The 20,646-nt window shown below is 35.2% G+C and overlaps 1 protein-coding gene across 1 annotated transcript in view; it reads right to left on the bottom strand.

The window, feature by feature from the left end:
• Window positions 1-20,646, bottom strand: part of TTC6 (tetratricopeptide repeat domain 6) — a 188,555-nt gene that overhangs the window by 80,233 nt on the left and 87,676 nt on the right. Inside the window, 1 exon segment of the mRNA XM_044918209.1 lies at window positions 8,266-8,370. Within this exon segment, the coding sequence (XP_044774144.1) occupies window positions 8,266-8,370 (105 nt within the window).

Here is a 20,646-nt window from a genome sequence, read left to right on the forward strand (position 1 = left end):
ATTAAAAATTCTCCATAGTTGATGAAAGACATCAAGTCACATATTCAAAAATCCCAATAATTCCAAAGCATCAATTTTAAAGAAATCTGCAGCTAGCCACATCATAATGAAAATAGGGAAGAAAAGAGAAAAACTTAAAAGTAGCCAGTTTGGGAGGAAGCAAGGAATCTGTTATCCTCAAAAAAATTCACATTTAAGACTTACTTCCCGGGCGCCTGGGTGGCTCAGTTGGTTAAGCGACTGCCTTCGGCTCAGGTCATGATCCTGGAGTCCCGGGATCGAGTCCCGCATCGGGCTCCCTGCTCAGCGGGGGGTCTGCTTCTCCCTCTGACCCTCCTCCCTCTCATGCTCTCTGTATCTCATTCTCTCTGTCTCAAATAAATAAATAAAAAAAAAAAAGACTTACTTCCCAATAGCAACAGTGGATGCTGGAGAATATTAGAACACCATTAGTGTGGGCTAAAAGAAAATATCTGCAATATACATCATACCCAGGTATAATCTCTCTCAAGAATGAGCTAATATAAAGACATTCAAAACAGAAAAACCAATATTTTCATTAATTGCAGACTTCCTACTTCCCTTAAAGCAAATTCTAAAGATATATTTCAGGCAAAGGGTAAAATGATTCCAGAGAAAGTTCTGAGATGCTAGGGGAAAAGAAAAAAAGAGAGGGATAAATATATGGGTAAAATATAAGAAATATTGTATAAAATGATAATGTTTTGAGGGTTTTAAAAGATAAAGATCTAAGAATATAACAAAGTAAAAACATATTAAGGCAAAAGGGGTAAATGGAATTGAAAGGTTTTAAAGTCATTGTATTTTCCTGGAAGAGTATAAAGATACTGATTAACACAAGATTTTGATAAGTTAAAGATGTCTATCCAGGGAAACCACCATAAGAATAAGAAATAGTATATAATCCAAAATAGGGTTAATAAAACACAATTTATCAAAATAGTTGAAAAAGTAAAAATAAAACCTCAATATATATCTAGACTACTGAATTTTTTTAAAAAAAGGAACAACAAAAAAGATAAATTTAAGAAAAGGAATAAAAGAAGAAAATGAAACAAAGGCAGAGTCAATAAAAAACAAATTATATGTCAGGATAAAACAAAAAATATCAGTTATCACAATATATATAAACATTTTAAATTTACCTTTAAAACACAGGGCATACAGACCTTTGTATCTACATACTATTTCCCATTCAAAGGAACCTTTGAACAAAGGATTCTTTGAACAAAGGTCTGATTCCAGTTAGGATGCATGAAAAGTGTCCTGGGCCATCTCTTTATGCCAGAAGTCCTTTTGGATCCTTTTTCTTCTAGTCATTGGGTATGAACAACCACCAGCACTGACTGACTTTTGGACCATCTTTCTAATGGGTTACTCTGTCATTACCAGTTGTAACCAGTCCTGGTTACAAACCAATCTGAGTCTTGCTACAGTTCTTACTTCTGTTCAGAAACTTCTTTCTACTTTCAATTCCCTATACTCACATTTTCTAAATACGAAGAGAGAAAAATACATGCCCCTACTTATAAACATAGAATTTGGAAAATATTGTACTCGCTACAGTATATTGAATAATATTACATATTACTCATATTACCCCCCAGCTGGGTCAATTCAGTTAGAAGCAGACGCTACCAGTGGAGGCGACAAAGAGAGGGAGCAGTAGGAAACCTTCAGACCATGATGCAGCTGACACCTGTGAAAGGCGAAGAGAGGAAGGAGCGAGCAGGAAGAGCTTCAGATCACAGAGCAGTTCTGAGATTCAGCCAGGCAGATGGAAAGTTCCTGAGCCAAAACTGCCTGTTGAAACAATCCCACATCAAGCAGGTATGGGTCACCTCTAGCAAACCTGTTGTGTTCAGTCACTGGCTAGAAGCAGCCCAGAGGAAAAATGGCCTTAGAGCAAATGCCATGATAGATCTACAGGACAACAGCTGGAGGCTGGCAGTCAAGCTTATGTCAACAGATTCTCTTGAAGGAGATATGAGCATCACATTTTCATGGATGCCATGCCTACTTATGCAAATTAATATTCACCAATCTTACACTAAGGCAATCTTTAATATACTTTATGTTATGAACCTTTTTTCTTTTAGCTCGTTACATATTTCCCCCCCCAAAAAAATATTATCTTCTTAAATAAATGAAAAGTTTAGATTACACTTAAGAAAAGGAAATGCAAATATACACAACAATCTTTCAAGATTTAAATTACACATATACTTTCATCAGAAATTCCAAATAGAAAAATACACATCTGTATACAAAGATATATGTGCAAGTGTGGTTTGTGGGAAGGTTTGTCTTTGTTTTGTTTTTTGTTTTTTATGATGCAGCCTCAGCTGAGATCCTAACTAAAACTACATGAGAGATCTTGAGCCAGAACTTCCTAGTTAGGCCAGAAACTGTGGATTCCAGATCCTCAGAAACTGTGTGAGATAATAATAGTTTGTTTTAAACTGCTAAATTTGGGGATAATTTGATCTGCAGCAATAAATATAATATACCCTTCTAAACTGGGTTAGTGACTTTTAGCACCAGGAAGAGGTAAGGAAAAGGGTAACAGAACAAATGGGGAGAAGGGGACTTCTTTTGATTGGGGACATAATTAGTACCTCTCTGAGTTCATAGGAGGGTCAAATGAAATAATACAAGTGAAGTGCCTGGCACAGTGTCTGGCTCATAGTAAATATGCAATAAATGAGAATCAACAGAAGTATGTTTTAAGCAAAAAACTCAAGATGCAGAATAATATAGATTACATGATTCCACACATGTAAAAATATTAATTTGCATATACTTGCATTACATAAATGAAAAAAATGTCCGAAAGGATACATACAATACATTTAATATTAGTAAACTTCAGAGAGAAGAGAACTGGGAAAGGATAGCATTCAAGGTGGGTAGTGCTCTTTATGCCATACACGGCTGTATCATTTGAATTTTTTCTACACTAAAGTATTCATATACTACTCATGCAAGTTCTTAAGTAATTTATTAGGCCTTGTTACTCAGAACAGCAAAAACAATAATATTGCTAAAGAAAATAATGGTGGTTTAACAAAAGACAGAATAGAAAGAAAATTTTTAAAAGATAGCACAAAATAATAATAATAATAATACCAATAAATGATATGCTACTTATATGGTTCATCTGAAACGAAACAAAAACAAAGAAAAACAACAAAGGATTAAAATGAAAATATTCCTGAACACAGACAGAAAAGAACAGAGGGCTAGCCATATTACAGTAGAATTCCAGCATTAAAAAAGCCAAAGTAGGTCACTTAAAATTGATAAGAAAAAGAATTCATAATAAAGGTAAAACATTGCTAAATTCATAATAAAGATAAAACAGCTTCTAATCACCTAAAGTAAAAACTACTGGTACCACGTGGAGAAATAAGTAAAACACAACCGCTGAAAAATCCCCAACAGTGTTTTTTATTTTTTATTCTTGTTTTTTTAAGTTTATTTATTTATATATTTATTTTAATAATCTCTACATCCAACATGGAGCTTGAACCCACAACCCGGAGATCAAGAGTCACATGCTCTTCCAACTGAGCCAGCCAGGCATCTCCCCCCAACACACATACACAGTGTTTTATAGATCAAATGAAAGAAATATGCCAGAAGAAGAATGGAATTATATGACAATATAACAGCTATATCTACTCTTAATTGAGCACTTATTATTCATTAGGCAATACGCTAGTCTCTCACTAAATTCTCAGAACACCTATTTTACATAAAAAACAAAACAATACAAAACTGAGGCTTCAAGAAACTAAGATACTAGTAAAGATTATCCAGAAAGTAAGTGGGATTCAAATCCAAGATGGATTGGAAAGCCTATGCTCTTGCTTAGTGCTGCCACAATGTAAAAATGGTTACAACTTATAATACCATTGAATTAATAGACAATATTGGAACATATAGAAAACCGGAAAGCAAATACCAATAGTACTTCCCAATAGGATGGGAAACTGGTATTCTAAAGAATATATTTTCTTATGTTAATAAGGATAAAGAATAAAATTAAAACAAAATAATGCCAAGTCAAAACAGTGTTTAAAAACACTTTCCCGGGCGCCTGGGTGGCTCAGATGGTTAAGCGTCTGCCTTCAGCTCAGGTCGTGATCCCAGCGTCCTGGGATCGAGTTCCGCATCGGGCTCCCTACTCCTTGGGAGCCTGCTTCTCCCTCTGCCTCTCTCTCTCTCTCTGTCTCTCATGAATAAATAAATAAATAAATAAATAAATAAATAAAAACACTTTCCCACACAAATCATGTCTCATAAAGATAATGAAAATGAATAATTAATAGAAATTATTTAGAAAATAAATGAACACACTATAAATAAAAATTTATGAAATAAGATCAAACTCTTACATAGAAGAAAATTCATGAAGTACTTATATTACTTAAAAATAAGAAAAATAAAGAAATACATTAAATTGTAAATCAATGCAAGAAACTAGAAAAATGCCCAATAGAAATGTCAACCTTCTATAGAAAGCAGGAAGCCAACAACCAAAAAATTTACAAAAAGAGAAGTAACAAAAATTCAGAGGGGCAAAAATTGAATTAATCCAGAAGTTTTTTTTGGTCAAAGATGGTAGGTTGAACTTACTTGTTTTTCTGGCTGACAGGCCATGATTTCTAATAGCTAGGGGATCCTACATTATAAACCTTGCTAAAAATAATTAAATATGGTTTTATACTGGGGTGAGCATAGTAATTTGACAATTAGAGACTAAAGCACTTGTAACTGAAAACAAGAGAAGACAAAAAATTTAACTTATTTCTAAAAATTATTTTGGGGGAAGAAAAAATTCTCAAAAATATGATTAGAAATAGGAAAGAAAATGATGCAACATTAGAAATGGAGATGAAGACTAGAGAGACTACAAACACCACATAAAATTTATACATTTCAATCAAATAGGTGGCTTTCTATAAGAATACACATTAACCATTGACTCAAGAAAAAATACTTAACATTGAACAACCCAAGTAAAAGGAACCCTCGTGCACTGTTAGTGGGAATGCCAACTGATGCAGCCACTATGGAAAACAAGTGTGGACAAAAAAATTAAAAATAGAGGGGTGCCTCACTGGTTCAGTCAGTATAGCAAGTAATTCTTGATCTGAGGGTGATGAGTTTGAGGCCCACAGTAGGCATAGGGATTATTTTTTTAAAAATTAAAAATAGAATTACCATATGATCCAGTAATTCCACTACTGGGTATTTACTCAAAGAATGTGAAACACTAATTCAAAAAGATATATGCTCTTCTATGTTTATTGCAGCATTATCCACAATAGCCAGTTTACAGAAACAGCCCAAGTGTCCATCGATAGATGAATGGATAAAGAAGAGGTGAGATGTATACATACACACACACACACACACACCACACACACACAATGGAATATTACTCAGCCATGAAAAAGAATGAAAGCTTGGCCATTTGCAACAATGTGGCTGGAGCTAGAGAGTATTATGCTAAGTGACATAAGTCAGTCAGAGAAAAACAAATACAATATGATTTCACTCATATGTGGAATTTAAGAAACAAAATGAACAAAGGAAAAAAAGAGAGCGACAAACCAAGAAACAGACTCTTAACTATAGAGAACAAACTGATGGTTACTGGGGACAGGGCGGGGGGCGGGGGGATGTGTGAAACAGGTGATGGGGATTAAAGAGTATACTTATCATGATGAGCACTGAGTAATTTATAGAATTGTTAAATCACTCTATGGTACGCTTGAAACCAATATGACACTGTATGTTAACTATACTGGAATTAAAATAAAAAATAAATGAAAACAAATAAAAAACACTGAAAGCCAATCTTTTTTTTTTCAATGAGTTAAGCATAAATTTATTCCAATATTCTTCTGAACATATGTTTGCAAACATTTACATCTTAATGAAGGAAGATATACTTGAAAGCATATTATACTCAGTGTAGTTTCAAAGAGCTAAGCACAGGACTCTTTTTTTTTTAAGTTTTTGTTTAAATTCCAGTTAGTTAACATACAGTGTAATATTATAGAAAAGAAAAAATTCTAATTGTCAAACAATTACCTTCCCAAAAAGTTCAAATGTTTCCACTGAGTTCTTCCGCATTTTCTAGATTATTTTTATGTTATATTAATTTCAGGGTATTTAAAAAAAATGAAATGCTACCCAATTAACTTTATGAAGCAAGAATAAACCTAATAGGAGAGTCCAACAAAAGAAAAAAAAAGATACTACATACATATTTCACCATGAATATATATTAAAAATAAAATATTGCCTAATATTTAAGCATAATACACCATGACCAAGTAATCTGAAAAACGTAAAGATGTTTCAACATTAACATTCAGAATCGGTCAAATATTAATGTGATTCCATCCCTGCCTTGGTTGCAAAGAAGCTAAGAGGTAAATTGATTATTCCACTTCAAGCAACAGCATATATGGACAGAAATTTTTAATTTAATTTTACCTCTGACTCGATTACACTATTACCCTTCTTATGTTCTCCCTATGATTTCTTCAACGTTTTGTTTTATTGCTTTCTTTTTTTTTTTTTTAAGATTTTATTTATTTATTTGACAGATAAAAACACAGCGAGAGAGGGAACACAAGCAGGGGGAGTGGGAGAGAGAGAGAAGCAGGCTTCCTGCCGAGCAGGGAGCCCGATGCAGGGCTGGATCCCAGGACCCCGGGATCACGACCTGAGCCGAAGGCAGACGCCTAACAACTGAGCCACCCAGGTGCTTCTGTTTTATTGTTCTCTGATAGGAGTTTTAGTAAGCTGCCTAAAATCCCATGCAAATAAAATAATCCTAAGTACCATTAAAAAATTATGCACAATAAAAAAAATTATGCATAATAATGTTCATCACAGAATTGTTTTAAGAGGAAAAAAACTAGGGCGCCTGGTGGCTCAGTTGGTTAAGAGACTGCCTTCGGCTCAGGTCATGATCCTGGAGTCCCTGGATCGAGTCCCGCATCGGGCTCCCTGCTCGGCAGGCAGTCTGCTTCTCCCTCTGACCCTCCCCCCTCTCATGTGCTCTCTCTCTCTCATTCTGTCTCAAATAAATAAATAAAGTCTTAAAAAAAAAAAAGAGGAAAAAAATTAAAAGGAAGAAGAAAGGGGAGGAAAGAGAAAAGGAGGAGGAAGAAAAAAAATTTTTTTTATTATGTTATATTAATCACCATACAACACATCATGAGTTTTTGATGTAGTGTTCCATGATTCATTGTTTGCGTATAACACCCAGTGCTCCATGCAGAACGTGCCCTCCTCAATACCCATCACCAGGCTAACCCATCCTCCCACCCCCCTCCCCTCTAGAACCCTCAGTTTGTTTTTCAGAGTCCATAGTCTCTCATGGTTCGTCTCCCCCTCCAATTTCCCCCCCTTCATTCTTCCCTTCCTGCTATCTTCTTCTTCTTTTTTTTTTTAACATGTAATGTATTATTTGTTTCAGAGATACAGATCTGTGATTCAACAGTCTTGCACACTTCACAGCGCTCACCATAGCACATACCCTCCCCAATGTCTATCACGCAGCTACCCCATCCCTCCCACCCCCCACCACTCCAGCAACCCTCAGTTTGTTTCCTGAGATTAAGAAAGGAAGAAAAATTTTTAACAATGAAAGAAAATGGACCAAAAAAGCGGACAGTAATTGTCTGCAGAAGAATAGTAAGTGAACTTGGTTTTCTTCTCTTGACTTTTCTAAGCTTTAAAATAATCAATATAACATAAAATGAGAGCAAACAGTCTTTAAGGGAAGAAGAAAAAAGAGCAATAACCGTATTGGGTGATGTTAAGCTTTTTTTAACATTAAATTAACTAAGAGTTCACTTTATTTTTTTAAAAAAAATAAGGCGGGCGCTTAACAACTAAGCCACCCAGGCTCCCCTAAAAGTTCACTTTAAAAGCAAATGAAAATGACATGAAGATCTTCTAAGCAACCTTAGTAGTTCTATACCTTGGAACCTCAGTCAAATAAAGTATTTTTTCAAAAAGAAAACAGAATAATCTTCTTGACTGGCTAAAGTAATATGGATAAGTGCAATGCTATAGTATCATCCAGTCATTCTCAGTTATGGCAATAGTTGTCTGGCAATTTACACAGCAACTGTCCAGTACAATTTAATGTCATTATCAATTATACAATTTAATTATTAAACAACAACAGAGAAAAGTCATTCTGTGTGTTACCTCATATTTTGGATATAGAGTTTCCTTCATAACAGATACTGGAACAGAGAATTTGGGTGGAGTTAGATTCCAAAACAGCTTTGTACATCCTGGATAAGCAGACACCTTTGAAAATAAAATAAAAAGCTATTAGAAACTAACAAATGATCTCTAGTGTAAAAACCCCAACTCCCATCAAAAGTGTTTCTAGTGGCCTAGATAGTGAGTTGATTGGTACCACAGCCCCTGAAAGTCTGGGAAAGACAAATTTTCATACCCATCAGATTAGCAGAAATGTAAAGTTGGCAATTCTAACTGATGCTGAGAATGTGGGGAAACTACTAGAACCACACTGGAGGCAAACTGGCCGTTTCTAGGAAAAGAAAAAATGTACATGCCTTATGACCCAGTAATTTCAATTCCAGCTATATATTTTAAGAAAATTCTTATACATTTCATGAAGAGATATGTACAAGGATGTTCATACAGCATATGAAATAGCAAAAAACAAAGCCCAATCCAAATGTCCATTAATAGAAAAACAGATGAATAAAATATGGCATAGTCATATAACTAATAGTATAAGGTTATTCAAGCCCAAAAATTATAAACCACAGATGGATCTTAGAAGCATACTATTGACAGTATAATAAGCAAATTTTAGAAAGATGCATACAAAATAGTGTCCCATATATAAATGTCTCTAGAACATGCAGAACTATAGTATTTATTGTTTAGTGTCACAAATACATCTATTAAAGTATAAAATCATGGACTAGAAAGACTGCAACTGTAACAGTAACTGCCCTTGAATGAGAAAGAAGAGAAATGGAATTAGAAAAAAGTACAAAAGGACTTCTTATTTTTTAAATTTCTTTTATTTTAAAAAATCTGAAACAAGTATGACAAAAAATTAGCATCAATTCTTGATAAAGTGTCCGCAGGTGTATGTTAGTTTGGTTTCTATAATTGTTTTTTCAAAATAAAACTTAATCAGGCATAGGTGACTTTTTAGGGAGGTGAAATTATTCTATATGATACTGGAATTGTGGCTCTATAACATTATGCGTTTGTCAAAACCTACTGAACTTTAGAGCACAAAGAGTGAATTTTTGTGTATGTAAATTTTAAAAAATCATTTAGGAAATCAAGAGGAATCCCAGGATGGAATGCAGAATATAACAAAACAATCTAACTGTATTATAAAAGTATGAAACCACCTCACTGAAGGGGGTTGGGGGAAGTTGCTGACCTTAGTAGCTTTGGAAATGAATATAGTCTACAGAAGTAAAGGCAAAAGAAATGGTACATAACACTGTACTTTAGTTGCTGAAGTTGTATACCACAGAAATATGGGTTAATAATTCTGATACTTCTACACTGGAATTGAACAGTTAAGTAAATGGATGGAAGATGGTAGAAGCCAGGGTTATCGCTGTTTGGGAGTTTAAAAGAAAAGCAAGAGAGGAGGTTAGAATGATCATGTGGTAATGGATTAGAGTTGAAGACATCATTATGAACTCATGTTTAGCTTAATTTAGACATAGATGATTACATATGGAAATATTTACAGGAGTTAGTATACCATACATATTTCCTTGCTGTGTCACCTGAGAAGGCCTGGAAGCAACAATGCCCTGGTACCAACAAGTACACTGAATGCCTAGATCTTGGTTTCTAATCACATTCTCCAATAAAGGCAACTAGGGTTTCTTATATAAATGGCTGATTCTATGGACTGGGGCAAGAAATATACAAGATGAGCCTGTTTTTAAAAAAAGATCCCACAGTAATGGGATATGTAGAAGGGACATAGGAGACAACCAAAGGAACTCTTAATAACCAAAGCTCAAAATATATTAACAAAATAATAATAATAATGAAGTATTATTGGAGTATAACTCAAAGTACAACATAAATATCCATGAGTCATACTGCTATAAATAATTGAATGAATAAATAAATAAGAAAAGACAAATTTGCACAAATACAGATTAATTTTTTTGTTATACTCTGCCCTCAAGAAGGTAGAGCACAACTCCACATTCCAAAGACTACAGGATGGAAACAGGGAAAAAGGGAAACTACACAATGAAGAAACTTGGCAAACACTACCTTAGATGATTAAGGTTAACATCAACAGTGATAACAATGTTGATAATATGTACCTTTGATATGATGTGATTAAAATGGCACTTTACCTTGGTTGTCTTAATTCCAAAATCACATCAGGCAAATCCCAATTGGAGGACATTCTACAAAATATCTGACCACTACCCCCTCAAAGTCTCAGAAACTGTCACAGCCAGGAGAAACCTAAGGCAACTAAATATGACAACTAAATATAATGTGGTATCCTGGATGGGATCCTGTAACAGAAAATGGACATTATACAAAAACTAAAGAAATCTGAATGAAGTATGGACCTTAGTTAATGATACTGTATAAATATTGGGTCATGGTACTGAAGGCTGTATTAATCTCCTAAGGCTGCCATAACAAATTACCACTGGGTGGTTTAAACTAACAAAAATGTATTCTCTCACTGCTCTGGAGACTAAAAGTCCAAAATCAAGTTGTAGGAAGGTCCATGCTCCTTTGAAGTTTCTGGGAAGAATCCTTCCTTGCTTCTTTCTAGCTTCAAGTGGTTGTCATCAGTCCTTGGCATTCCTTAGCTTGCAGCTGCATCATTCCAATCTCTGCCTCTGCTGTCACATGGTCTTCCTCCCTGTCTGTTTGAGTGGCATTTTCCTCTTATAAGGACCCTGTCCTATTGGATTTAGGGCCCACTCTAAATCCAGGATTCATCCCAAGACCCTGAATTATATCTGCAAAGACCCTATTTCCAAAAAAGGTAACATTCACAGGTACTGTGGGTTAGGACTTGAACATATCTCTTTGGGGCCACTATTCAATCCAATATTATCATATTAATAACAGAGGAAACAGGATATGTAATATATGGGAAACCTCTATACTACCTTTGTAACTTTTCTGTACTCTAAAACAATTCTACAAAATAAAGTTCAATAACAATAAATAATAATAAAGCAAACAATAAAAGACAAAATTATTTTTAAAAATAGTCAGAGGCATTCGGGTGCCTGGATGGCTCAGTCGGTTGAGTGTCCAACTCTTGATTTTGGCTCAGGTGGTGATCTCAGGGTCTTGGGATTGAGACCCATGTTGGGCTGTGCACTCAGTGGGGATTCTCCTGGAGATTCTCTCCCCCTACCCACTCCCCTTCCCCTGAACATGCATGCATGCGCTCTCTTTCTCTCTCAAATGAATGGATAAATCTTTTAAAAAAATAGTTGGAGACATAAAAATTAATCAGGCATTCATGACAAAATCTTCAAGAAAATGTGGTAAGATTTTAAAAATAATGGCTGCTTGAATGCATGGTATTATTGGTAATTATATTTCCATTGACTTTTAATAACACTTAATTGCACTATTCATTTTCCCCAAAAAGATTTTTCACTAGAAAAATGACCTCAAATAATTTTAAAGCATTAATTTGCAAGCATTACTATAGCATTAACTATGAAACCTTAAGAGTGACATCTCCTGGAGTATGGATGTTACAGACTTTTTAGAGTAATATACAAAGACCTAAACACAGTAAATAAAGATCCACAATTACAAGGTGACATTGAGTCTTGACCACTTTTATTTCTAGTCAGGTATACTTAAACCATTCCATACACTTGATCACATTTCCCAAGTACCAACAGAGTATTTAGCAAAAAGCAGATTTTGCAGTTGCCAGGTTAATTTGTCCACCATATGAATTCAAAATTAAGTTTCCATCTCACTTGTCCTCTGTTTTGCTGGGCACACTGTATCACTTTATGCTGTATAGACCTAGAGCCAGGAAGTCATTGCTAAAAGATGAATAAAATCTTCCAAAATCAGCTGACAACTCTTCTTCCAAAGATGACCTAGAAATTAAGAAAATCTCAGGCATTCAAATGATATGACACATACAATACAGTAATTCCTTCCATGTAGTAGATAGATGTCCAGCAGCGTAAGCCTCCAGAATAAAATGATTTCCCTAGAAGTAAGCAAGATACAACCCTCCAAGTGGGAAGAGAGGAAAATGTATCACTAAGCAAGCAGAAACTTTGCTATTAAGGAAAAGCACAGGTGCACCTTCAGGAGAGAATTTATCAAATTAAACTAGTGAAGAAACACTCATTGTGGTAAATTGACTTCCCCTGCAATTCTCAGAACTTTCTAAGAACTAGGAAAAATGGTTAGAAATTACAGGGTTGGTAGCTGCTAGTACTTAACAGGAAGATCGAGATTGCACATCAAATTGAATTACTATTAAGCAACAAGCTTGACTTAGTGTAATAACACCTGCACAACCCCTATGGTTACTATGTATATTACAAGCCAATACAATAACTCATGTTCACATTGAAGAGCCAAAATCAGAATATTCTGTTCACTAAGGGAGAGAGACATGCAAATTAGTTCCTAGGGGTAAATTAAGCTTCATATAAGTGAAACATAAGGATGAATGAGACTTTTCAAAATGTGGTCTGAGACTCTAAATAGCTCAAGACCTTTATAAGGGGCTTTTCAAGACCTTTTCAATACCTTTCCACAATTGAAAACTATTCACTCAATAATAGTTAGAGGCTATTTGCCTTTCCTCTGTGTTGAAATTTGCACTGATGGTAAAAAAAAAAAAAAAAAAAAAAAATTGAACAAAACTGATGGCACCTTAGCATGAATCAAGGCAGCCGCTCCTTAAAAGTGCCCACCAGAAAGCAGGAAAGATTGTTAATTTTATTACATCTCAACTTTTAAGCACACATCTTTTTTTAAGTACGCATCAATGCGACTAAATGAGAAGTACACATAAAGTGTTCCTGTGGCCACAGTGAAGTAGGATGGTGGTTTTGAGGAAAAACCCATGTGCTACTGTTAGAGTTGTGAACTGAACTAGCGACCATTTTCATTTGAGAGGACAAACATCAAACTGTTCATTCAGATAAATGAATATATGGCAAGCATTATCTTGAAAATGAATGAAGCAATCCTGTCATTTCAAATAAAACCTGGGAGTATTTGTGCCAATGAAAAAATTTAAGCTGTTAGCAAAAATGAGAAATTTGGAAAATGTGTGTCTCTCACCATGAGTCTGTCAGGTTCCCAGTGTGTAGGAGTGTTGACAACACCGACTCCATGTTTGGCTCTCCATCTTGTTCATGCCCACGCAAGGACCTCCCTCAGTACCACATGTTCCAGGTCCCATGGAGGCTAATGTATACTCTGACGGGAATATGGGAAGGCTTACTCTGATCTTCCCTAAAGCAGTGCACAAAAGGCTCCACTTCAGGTAACTAGTAGAGATGACTGGTGCACAGATGGCGTCACTTTAGAGAACTACTCTTTGACCTTCCCACCATGCCCCTCACTCTGTAAAAGTTAAGGATTAAGGTCCAGATTGGACAGAGAGTAGCTGCATAGTACCTGAGTCATTTGTGTGCCCAATCCCTCCTGTCAGCAAGTTATCCTGAATAAAACTGTGTGACTAGTATGGAGTTGTTTGCTTCGTTTTTCAGTCTCAAAGTGCCTTCTCAGTCTGGAGGATACTTTACTGTCCCTCCTCCACCTTCTAACACAATGCTAAAACCTTTTTCTGATAATATTAAAAATAAGATATTTTGATATTATATATATAGTAAAATGTTGATACATTTGAAGAGTTACATAACTCGATGAACAAATAACCGATGTACAATGTTACAAATCATAAATGGGTAAAAAATCCACTCAAAGTACAAAACAACAATAGATTTTTTTTGTTTTTTTAATTTAATTTAATTTTATTTTATTATGTTATGTTAGTCACCATACAATACATCATTAGTTCTTTTTTTTTTTAAAGATTTTATTTTATTTATTTGACAGAGAGAGAGAGACACAGACAGCTAGAGAGGGAACACAAGCAGGGGGAGTGGGAGAGGGAGAAGCAGGCTCCCGGCCGAGCAGAGAGCCTGATGTGGGGCTCAATCCCAGGACCCTGGGATCATGACCTGAGCCGAAGGCAGTCGCTTAACGACTGAGCCACCCAGGCGCCCCAATACATCATTAGTTCTTGATGTAGTGTTCCATGCTTCATTGTTTTCGTATAACACCCAGTGCTCCATGCAGTACGTGCCCTCCACCGGGCTAACCCAACCCCATCACTGTGCTAACCCATCCCCCCACTCCCTCCCCTCTAAAACCCTCAGTTTGTTTCTCAGAGTCCACAGTCTCTCATGGTTCATCTCCCTCTCCGATTTCTCTCTCTTCATTTTTCCCTTCCTTCTCCTAATGTCCTCCATGCCTTTCCTTATGTTCCACAAGTAAATGAAACCATATGATAATTGACTTTCTCTGCTTGACTTATTTCACTTAGCATAATCTCCTCCAGTCCCACCCATGTTGATGTAAGAGTTGGGTATTCATCCTTTCTGATGGCTGAGTAATATTCCATTATATATTTGGGACCACATCTTCTTTATCCATTCATCTGTTGAAGGGCTTCTCAGCTCTTTCCACAGTTTGGCTATTGCAGACATTGCTGCTATGAACATTGGGGTGCATATGGCCCTTCTTTTCACTACATTGGTGTCTTTGGGGTAAATACCCAGGAGTGCAATTGCTGGGTCATAGGGTAGCTCTATTTTTAATTTTTTGAGGCACCTCCACACTGTTTTCCAAAGTGGCTGTACCAATTTGCATTCCCATCAACAGTGTAAGAGGGTTCCCCTTTCTCCACAACCTCTCCAACATTATAATAGATTTTAATGTATCAAGGCATGAAAGTCATTGATGTGGCTTTAGCTGTGGGAATTATCACTTAATACATTCTCTTTTAGCTATACAAATTATCACTCAAGATTACCTTTATAACTAAGTTTAGTTGCTCTTTTTTTTTTGCTCTAATGATCACAATTTTTTATTAAACTTTTTTTATTTTGAGATAATTATAGATTCACATGCAGTTTTAAGAAATAGTAAGAGAGATCCCATCTATCCTCTACCCAGTTTCCCTCAAAGGTAACATCTTGCAAAACTATAGTACAATAACACAGTCAAAATACAAAACATTTTCATCACAAGGATCCCTCATGTTGTCCTTTTATAGACACACTCATCTGACCCCCCCCATCCTGAAACCCTAGAAACCACTAATCTGTCTTCCATTTCTATAATTTTGTTATTTCAAGAATGTTATATAAGGAAACCATAGAGTATGCAATCTTTTAAAATTGGCTTTTTCAGTGTAATTTTCTGAGGATTCATCCTTATAGTTGCACATATTAAGAGTTCCTTCCTTTTTATTGCTGAGTGGTAGGTGCATGTTCAGTTTTTTAAAAAGGTGGGGGGAGCACCTGGGTGGCTCAGTTGGTTAAGTGTCTGATTTTGGCTCAGGTCCTGGTCTCAGGGTCCTGGGATCGAGCCCTGTGTCCATTGGGCTCCACACTCAGTGGGGAGTATGCTTGTCCCTCCCCCCTGCTCGTGCTTGCTCTCTATCAAATAAATAAAATCTTAAAATATATATATATATATATTTAATCTCTTGAGACTTTCTTGTTAATGCACAGTTACTTTTAACTTTATTGTTTAGCTTCCAAATATTTGGAGATTTTTTGGTTATCTTTGTTACTGTTCTCTAATTTGATTCCATTATGGATTTGCTCTATCTTGGTATATATCTTATGGGAACTTGAAAAGAATGTGTGATCCTGCTTTCATTGGGTATAATGTTCTATAATTTCAACTAGATTCTATTGGTTAATGGAGTTTTTGAGATCTCCTATATCTCTTCTGATTTTCTAAGTGTTTTCATCAATTATCTGGAGAGGTGGTGACATCTCTAACTGTAATTGTGGAATTGCCTATTTCTCATTCCAGTTTTTGCTTCATATGGTTTGCAGGTCTGTTCTTTGGTGCACACACTTCTTAAGACTGCTATGTCTTCCTGGTAGATTGACACTTTTATGATAATATAATGCCCCTCTGATAATTTTCTTTGCTTGAAAGTCTGCTTTACCTGATATTAATGATATTAATATTAACTAATAATCTGCTTTTCTTTATGTTTGCATGATATACCTTTTTTTACCCCTTTGTTTTCAACCTCCTATATCATTATATTTGAAGTCAGTTACTTGGGTTATGTTTTTCAGTCTACTCTGCAATCTCCATCACTTAATTGATGTATCTAGACAATTTACATTTAACTTGGGGATTTAGTCTGCCATTTCATTTTTTGTTTTGTTTGTTCTCTCTGGTATCTTTTGTTTCTCTGTTTTCTTTTTCCTGCCTTCCTGTTACCTGGATATATTTTTAAATTCCACTTTTATTTATCTATGGTGTTTTTGAGTGTATCTCTTTATATAGCTTTTTAGTTTTTCTCTAGGAATTACATTATATAAACATAATTTATCAAAATCTACAAATGTCATCATTTTACCAGTTCAAGTGATATGAAACCTTACCTCCCTTTATATCCTTCCCCATTTATAATTATTTTAAACATTTCCTCTATTCTATATACAGTTAACAACATAATAATTTTTTACTTCAACTGACAAACATAATTTAGAATACTCAAAAGGTGAAGGAAACTAATGCTTTAATCATATTTTTGCTTTACACTTTTTTGTTCCTTCTAGATACTCCAAGATTTCTTCTTTTTATCATTTTCCGCCTATTTAGAGAACTTCCTCTAGTCATTCTTTTAGGTCAAATCTGCCAGCAACAAATTCTCTTTCCTTTTATCTGAAAACGTCTTGATTCCCCTTCATTCCCAAAGGATATTTTCTCTGGATATAGGACTGATTTCTGGCCTCCCTAGTTTCTGATGAGAAATCCACTGCCATTCAAATTGTTTTTCTCCTATAGATAACATGTTGTTTCTCTCTTGGTGCTTTCAAGGTTTTTTCTATGTCATTACTTCTCAGAAGTTTGACTATTATGTGGCTTAGTACAAATTCCTTAGATTTTTCCTGCTTGGGGTTTGCTCAGCTTCCTAAGTATGTTTGTCTTTTTCTAAATTTGGAAAGTTTTCAGCCATTATTTCTTCCTACACATTTTCAGCCACCACCACCTCTTCTTTTTCTTCTCCTTACAGGACTGCAATAACACAAATGCTAGATCTTTTTTTATATGCCCACAGGTCCCTAAGGACTTGTTCCCACAAGTCTGTAAAATTTTTTTAAATCTATTTCTCTTTGTTGTTCAGACTGGATAAATTCTATTCTTCTATCATCAAGTTCACTGATTCCTATCTCCTCCACTCTACTTTTGAGCCCGTCTACTAAGCTTTTTATTTCAGTTATTATATTTTTAATTCTAAATGTTTGTGTTTCTTCCTGATGTTTTCAATTTCTTTCCTAAGACTTTCTATTTCTTTTCTGTTTATTTTTGTTATTGAAGTAAAATTGACAATTAACATTATATTGGTTTCAAGTGTACAATATAATGATTTGATATTTGTATATGTTGCAAAATGATCACCACAATAAGTCTAGTCAATATTCATCACCATATATAGTTACAGAACTTCTTTTCTTCTGAAAAGAAACTTTTAAGACCTACTGTCTAAGCAACTTTCAAATATGCAATGCAATATTGTTAACTATAGTCTCCATGTTGTACATCTCCATGACCTTTTTATTTTATAACTAGAAGCTTGTACATTTTGACTCCCTTCACCCATATCTCCCACCTCCCCACCCCTCATCTCTGTCAACCACCACTCTGTTCTCATATCTATGACCTTGTTTTAGGGGTGGTGGGTTGTTTTTAGATTCTGCATATAAGTGAGATCATTTGCCTTTCTCTGTATGACTTACTTCACTTAGCATAATGCCTTCAAAGCCCATCCAAGTTGTCACAAATGGCAAGATTTCATTTTTATGGCTGGATAATATTGCTCCGTGCATGTGTGCATGCATACATGTATGTGTGTGTGTGTGTGTGTGCTGTCACATTTTCTTTATCCATTCATCCATCAATGGACATTTAAGATGTTTCCATATCTTGGCTATTACAAATAATGTTGCAATGAACATGACGGGGTTGCATGTATCTTTTCAAGTTAGTGTTTTCATTTTCTTTGGGCAAATATCCAGAAGTAGGATTGTTGAATCATGTGGTAATTCTATTTTTAATTTTTTAAGGAAACTGTTTTCCATAGTGGCTGTACCAATTTACATTCCCACCAACAGAGGACAAGGATTCCCTATTCTCCACATCCTCATCAACACTTGTTATTTCTTGTCTTTTTGATGATAGCCATTCTAACAGGTGTGAGGTGATATTTCATTGTGGTTTCATCTTGCATTTCCCTGATGATTAGTGATGTTGAGCATCCTTTCATGTAGCTGTTGGCCATCTGTATCTTTTCTGGGAAAATTCTACTTAGATCCTCCCATTTTTTAATTGGATTGTTTTTGGGGTTTTTGTTTTTGTTTCTGTTTTTTGCTATTGAGTTGTATAAGTTCTTTATATATTTTGGATATTAACGCCTTATCAGATAAATGATTTATAAATATTTTCTCCCATTTAGTAGGTTGCCTTTTCATTTTTTTTTAAGATTTCATTTATTCATTTGAGAGAGAGAAAGAAAGAAAGAGAGATAGCATGAGCAGGACCCTCGGATCGTGACCTGAGCCAAAGGCCCAGATGCTTAACTGACTGAGACACCCAGATGCCCCAGTTGCCTTTTCATTTTATTGATAGTTTCCTTTGCTGTGCAGAAGCTTTTTAGTTTGACATAATCCTACTTGTTCACTTTTGTTTCTGTTGCCCTTGCTTTTGGTGTTAAATCCAAGAAATCATTGTTGAGACCAATGTCAAGGAGTTTACCATCTGTTTTCTTCTAGGGGTTTTATGGTTTCAGGTTTTACACTCAGGTCTTTAATTCATTTTGAGTTAATTTTTATGTATGGTGTAAGATAGTGGTACAATTTCATTCTTGTCCATGTCACTGTCCAGTTTTCTTAACACCATTTATTGAAGAGACTGTCCTTTCCCAACTGTATATTCTTGGCTCCTTTGCCATCAGTTAATTGGCCATGTATGCATGGGTTTATTTCTAGGCTCTCTATTCTGCTCCATGGATCTATGTCTGTTTTTATGGTGATACCACACTGTTTTGATTACTAGAACTTTATAATATAGTTTGAAATCAGGGAGCATGATATCTCTAGCTTTGTTCTTTCTCAAGACTGCTTTGGCTATTCAGTATCTTTTGTGGCTCCACACATATTTCAGGATTGTTTGTTCTATTTATGTGAAAAATGCCATTGACTCTTGATCTTATTTAATGCTTCTGTTTTAGCTGACACCCCACTAGGCTTCCTCTGATACCATCGCAGTAGGGAAGGGGAGATGTGGTCATTACTACTACTTGAGGATAGAATTCCAAGATCCCCATGTGGTTGCAAATGACAATATGGAGGAGGAATCTCATTAACACTCTGTTAAGATGAAAGTCCCAGCTCCACATTCAGCCTTCTTTGATTCCACCCTGGCAGGGTGTAAGAGTGCCTCATTATTTTCTGGCAAGAGTAAAGTTTCAATTTCCCACTAAGCTTTTGATGGTGGGGGTGGGGCCACTTTTTTCTGTGGTATTTAGCTGGAATGGAGCAGTTACTGTCTAAAAATTTTTCTGTCTTGCTTGGCTGTCCCTTTCCTGGTTTTTTGGCTAAAGAGAGTAGGTTTTTGTTGCAGCTTTTTTTCCTTTGCCAATTTTTTGTTTCTAGGTTAACAGATTTCTCAGCACCAAGTCTAGTATATGTAGCAAAAAAGAAAACCCAAGGAACTAACTCACTGCCATGTCATTTCTTGGGTGCCAAAGTTTCTAGTTAATGTGCTTTGTTCTCCACTTTTCAAGAGTCTTTTATGTTTGTAAATCCAGCATTTTTAGTTGTACTTAGCAGGAAGAACAGGGAGGAGTAAAAGTACATTTTCTCCATCTTCCCCAGAAGTACAAGGCTTGCAACAACTTTCAAGAAACTACTACTTGTTAAGTTTTGGCATATTATCAAAAGAAAATACCATAATTACATTAAAAATATATTAAAATAATATTTTCCAACTACACAGCTGTGTGAGACCAGAATTTTCCTCACATATTTCAACCAAAACAACCTACCACAAAATTGAATCCAGAAGCAGACAGCTGTCTTCCAGTAAGCCACACATTAAAGTGATTGCAAAACATGTGAAACAACCCTAGTTTTCTCCTTAAATTTTTTGTTTTCAAAAATATAATTATTTTTCATAAAAACACATTTTATGTTAACATATTATTTTGTTACTGTTATTTTTAGTAAATAAACACTTAGCATTTTCTCAGTTTTAATTCCCAATATTTGTAAA

The sequence above is a fragment of the Neomonachus schauinslandi genome, chromosome 9, assembly GCF_002201575.2.
Source record: "Neomonachus schauinslandi chromosome 9, ASM220157v2, whole genome shotgun sequence".
Taxonomy (NCBI): Eukaryota; Metazoa; Chordata; class Mammalia; order Carnivora; family Phocidae; genus Neomonachus; species Neomonachus schauinslandi.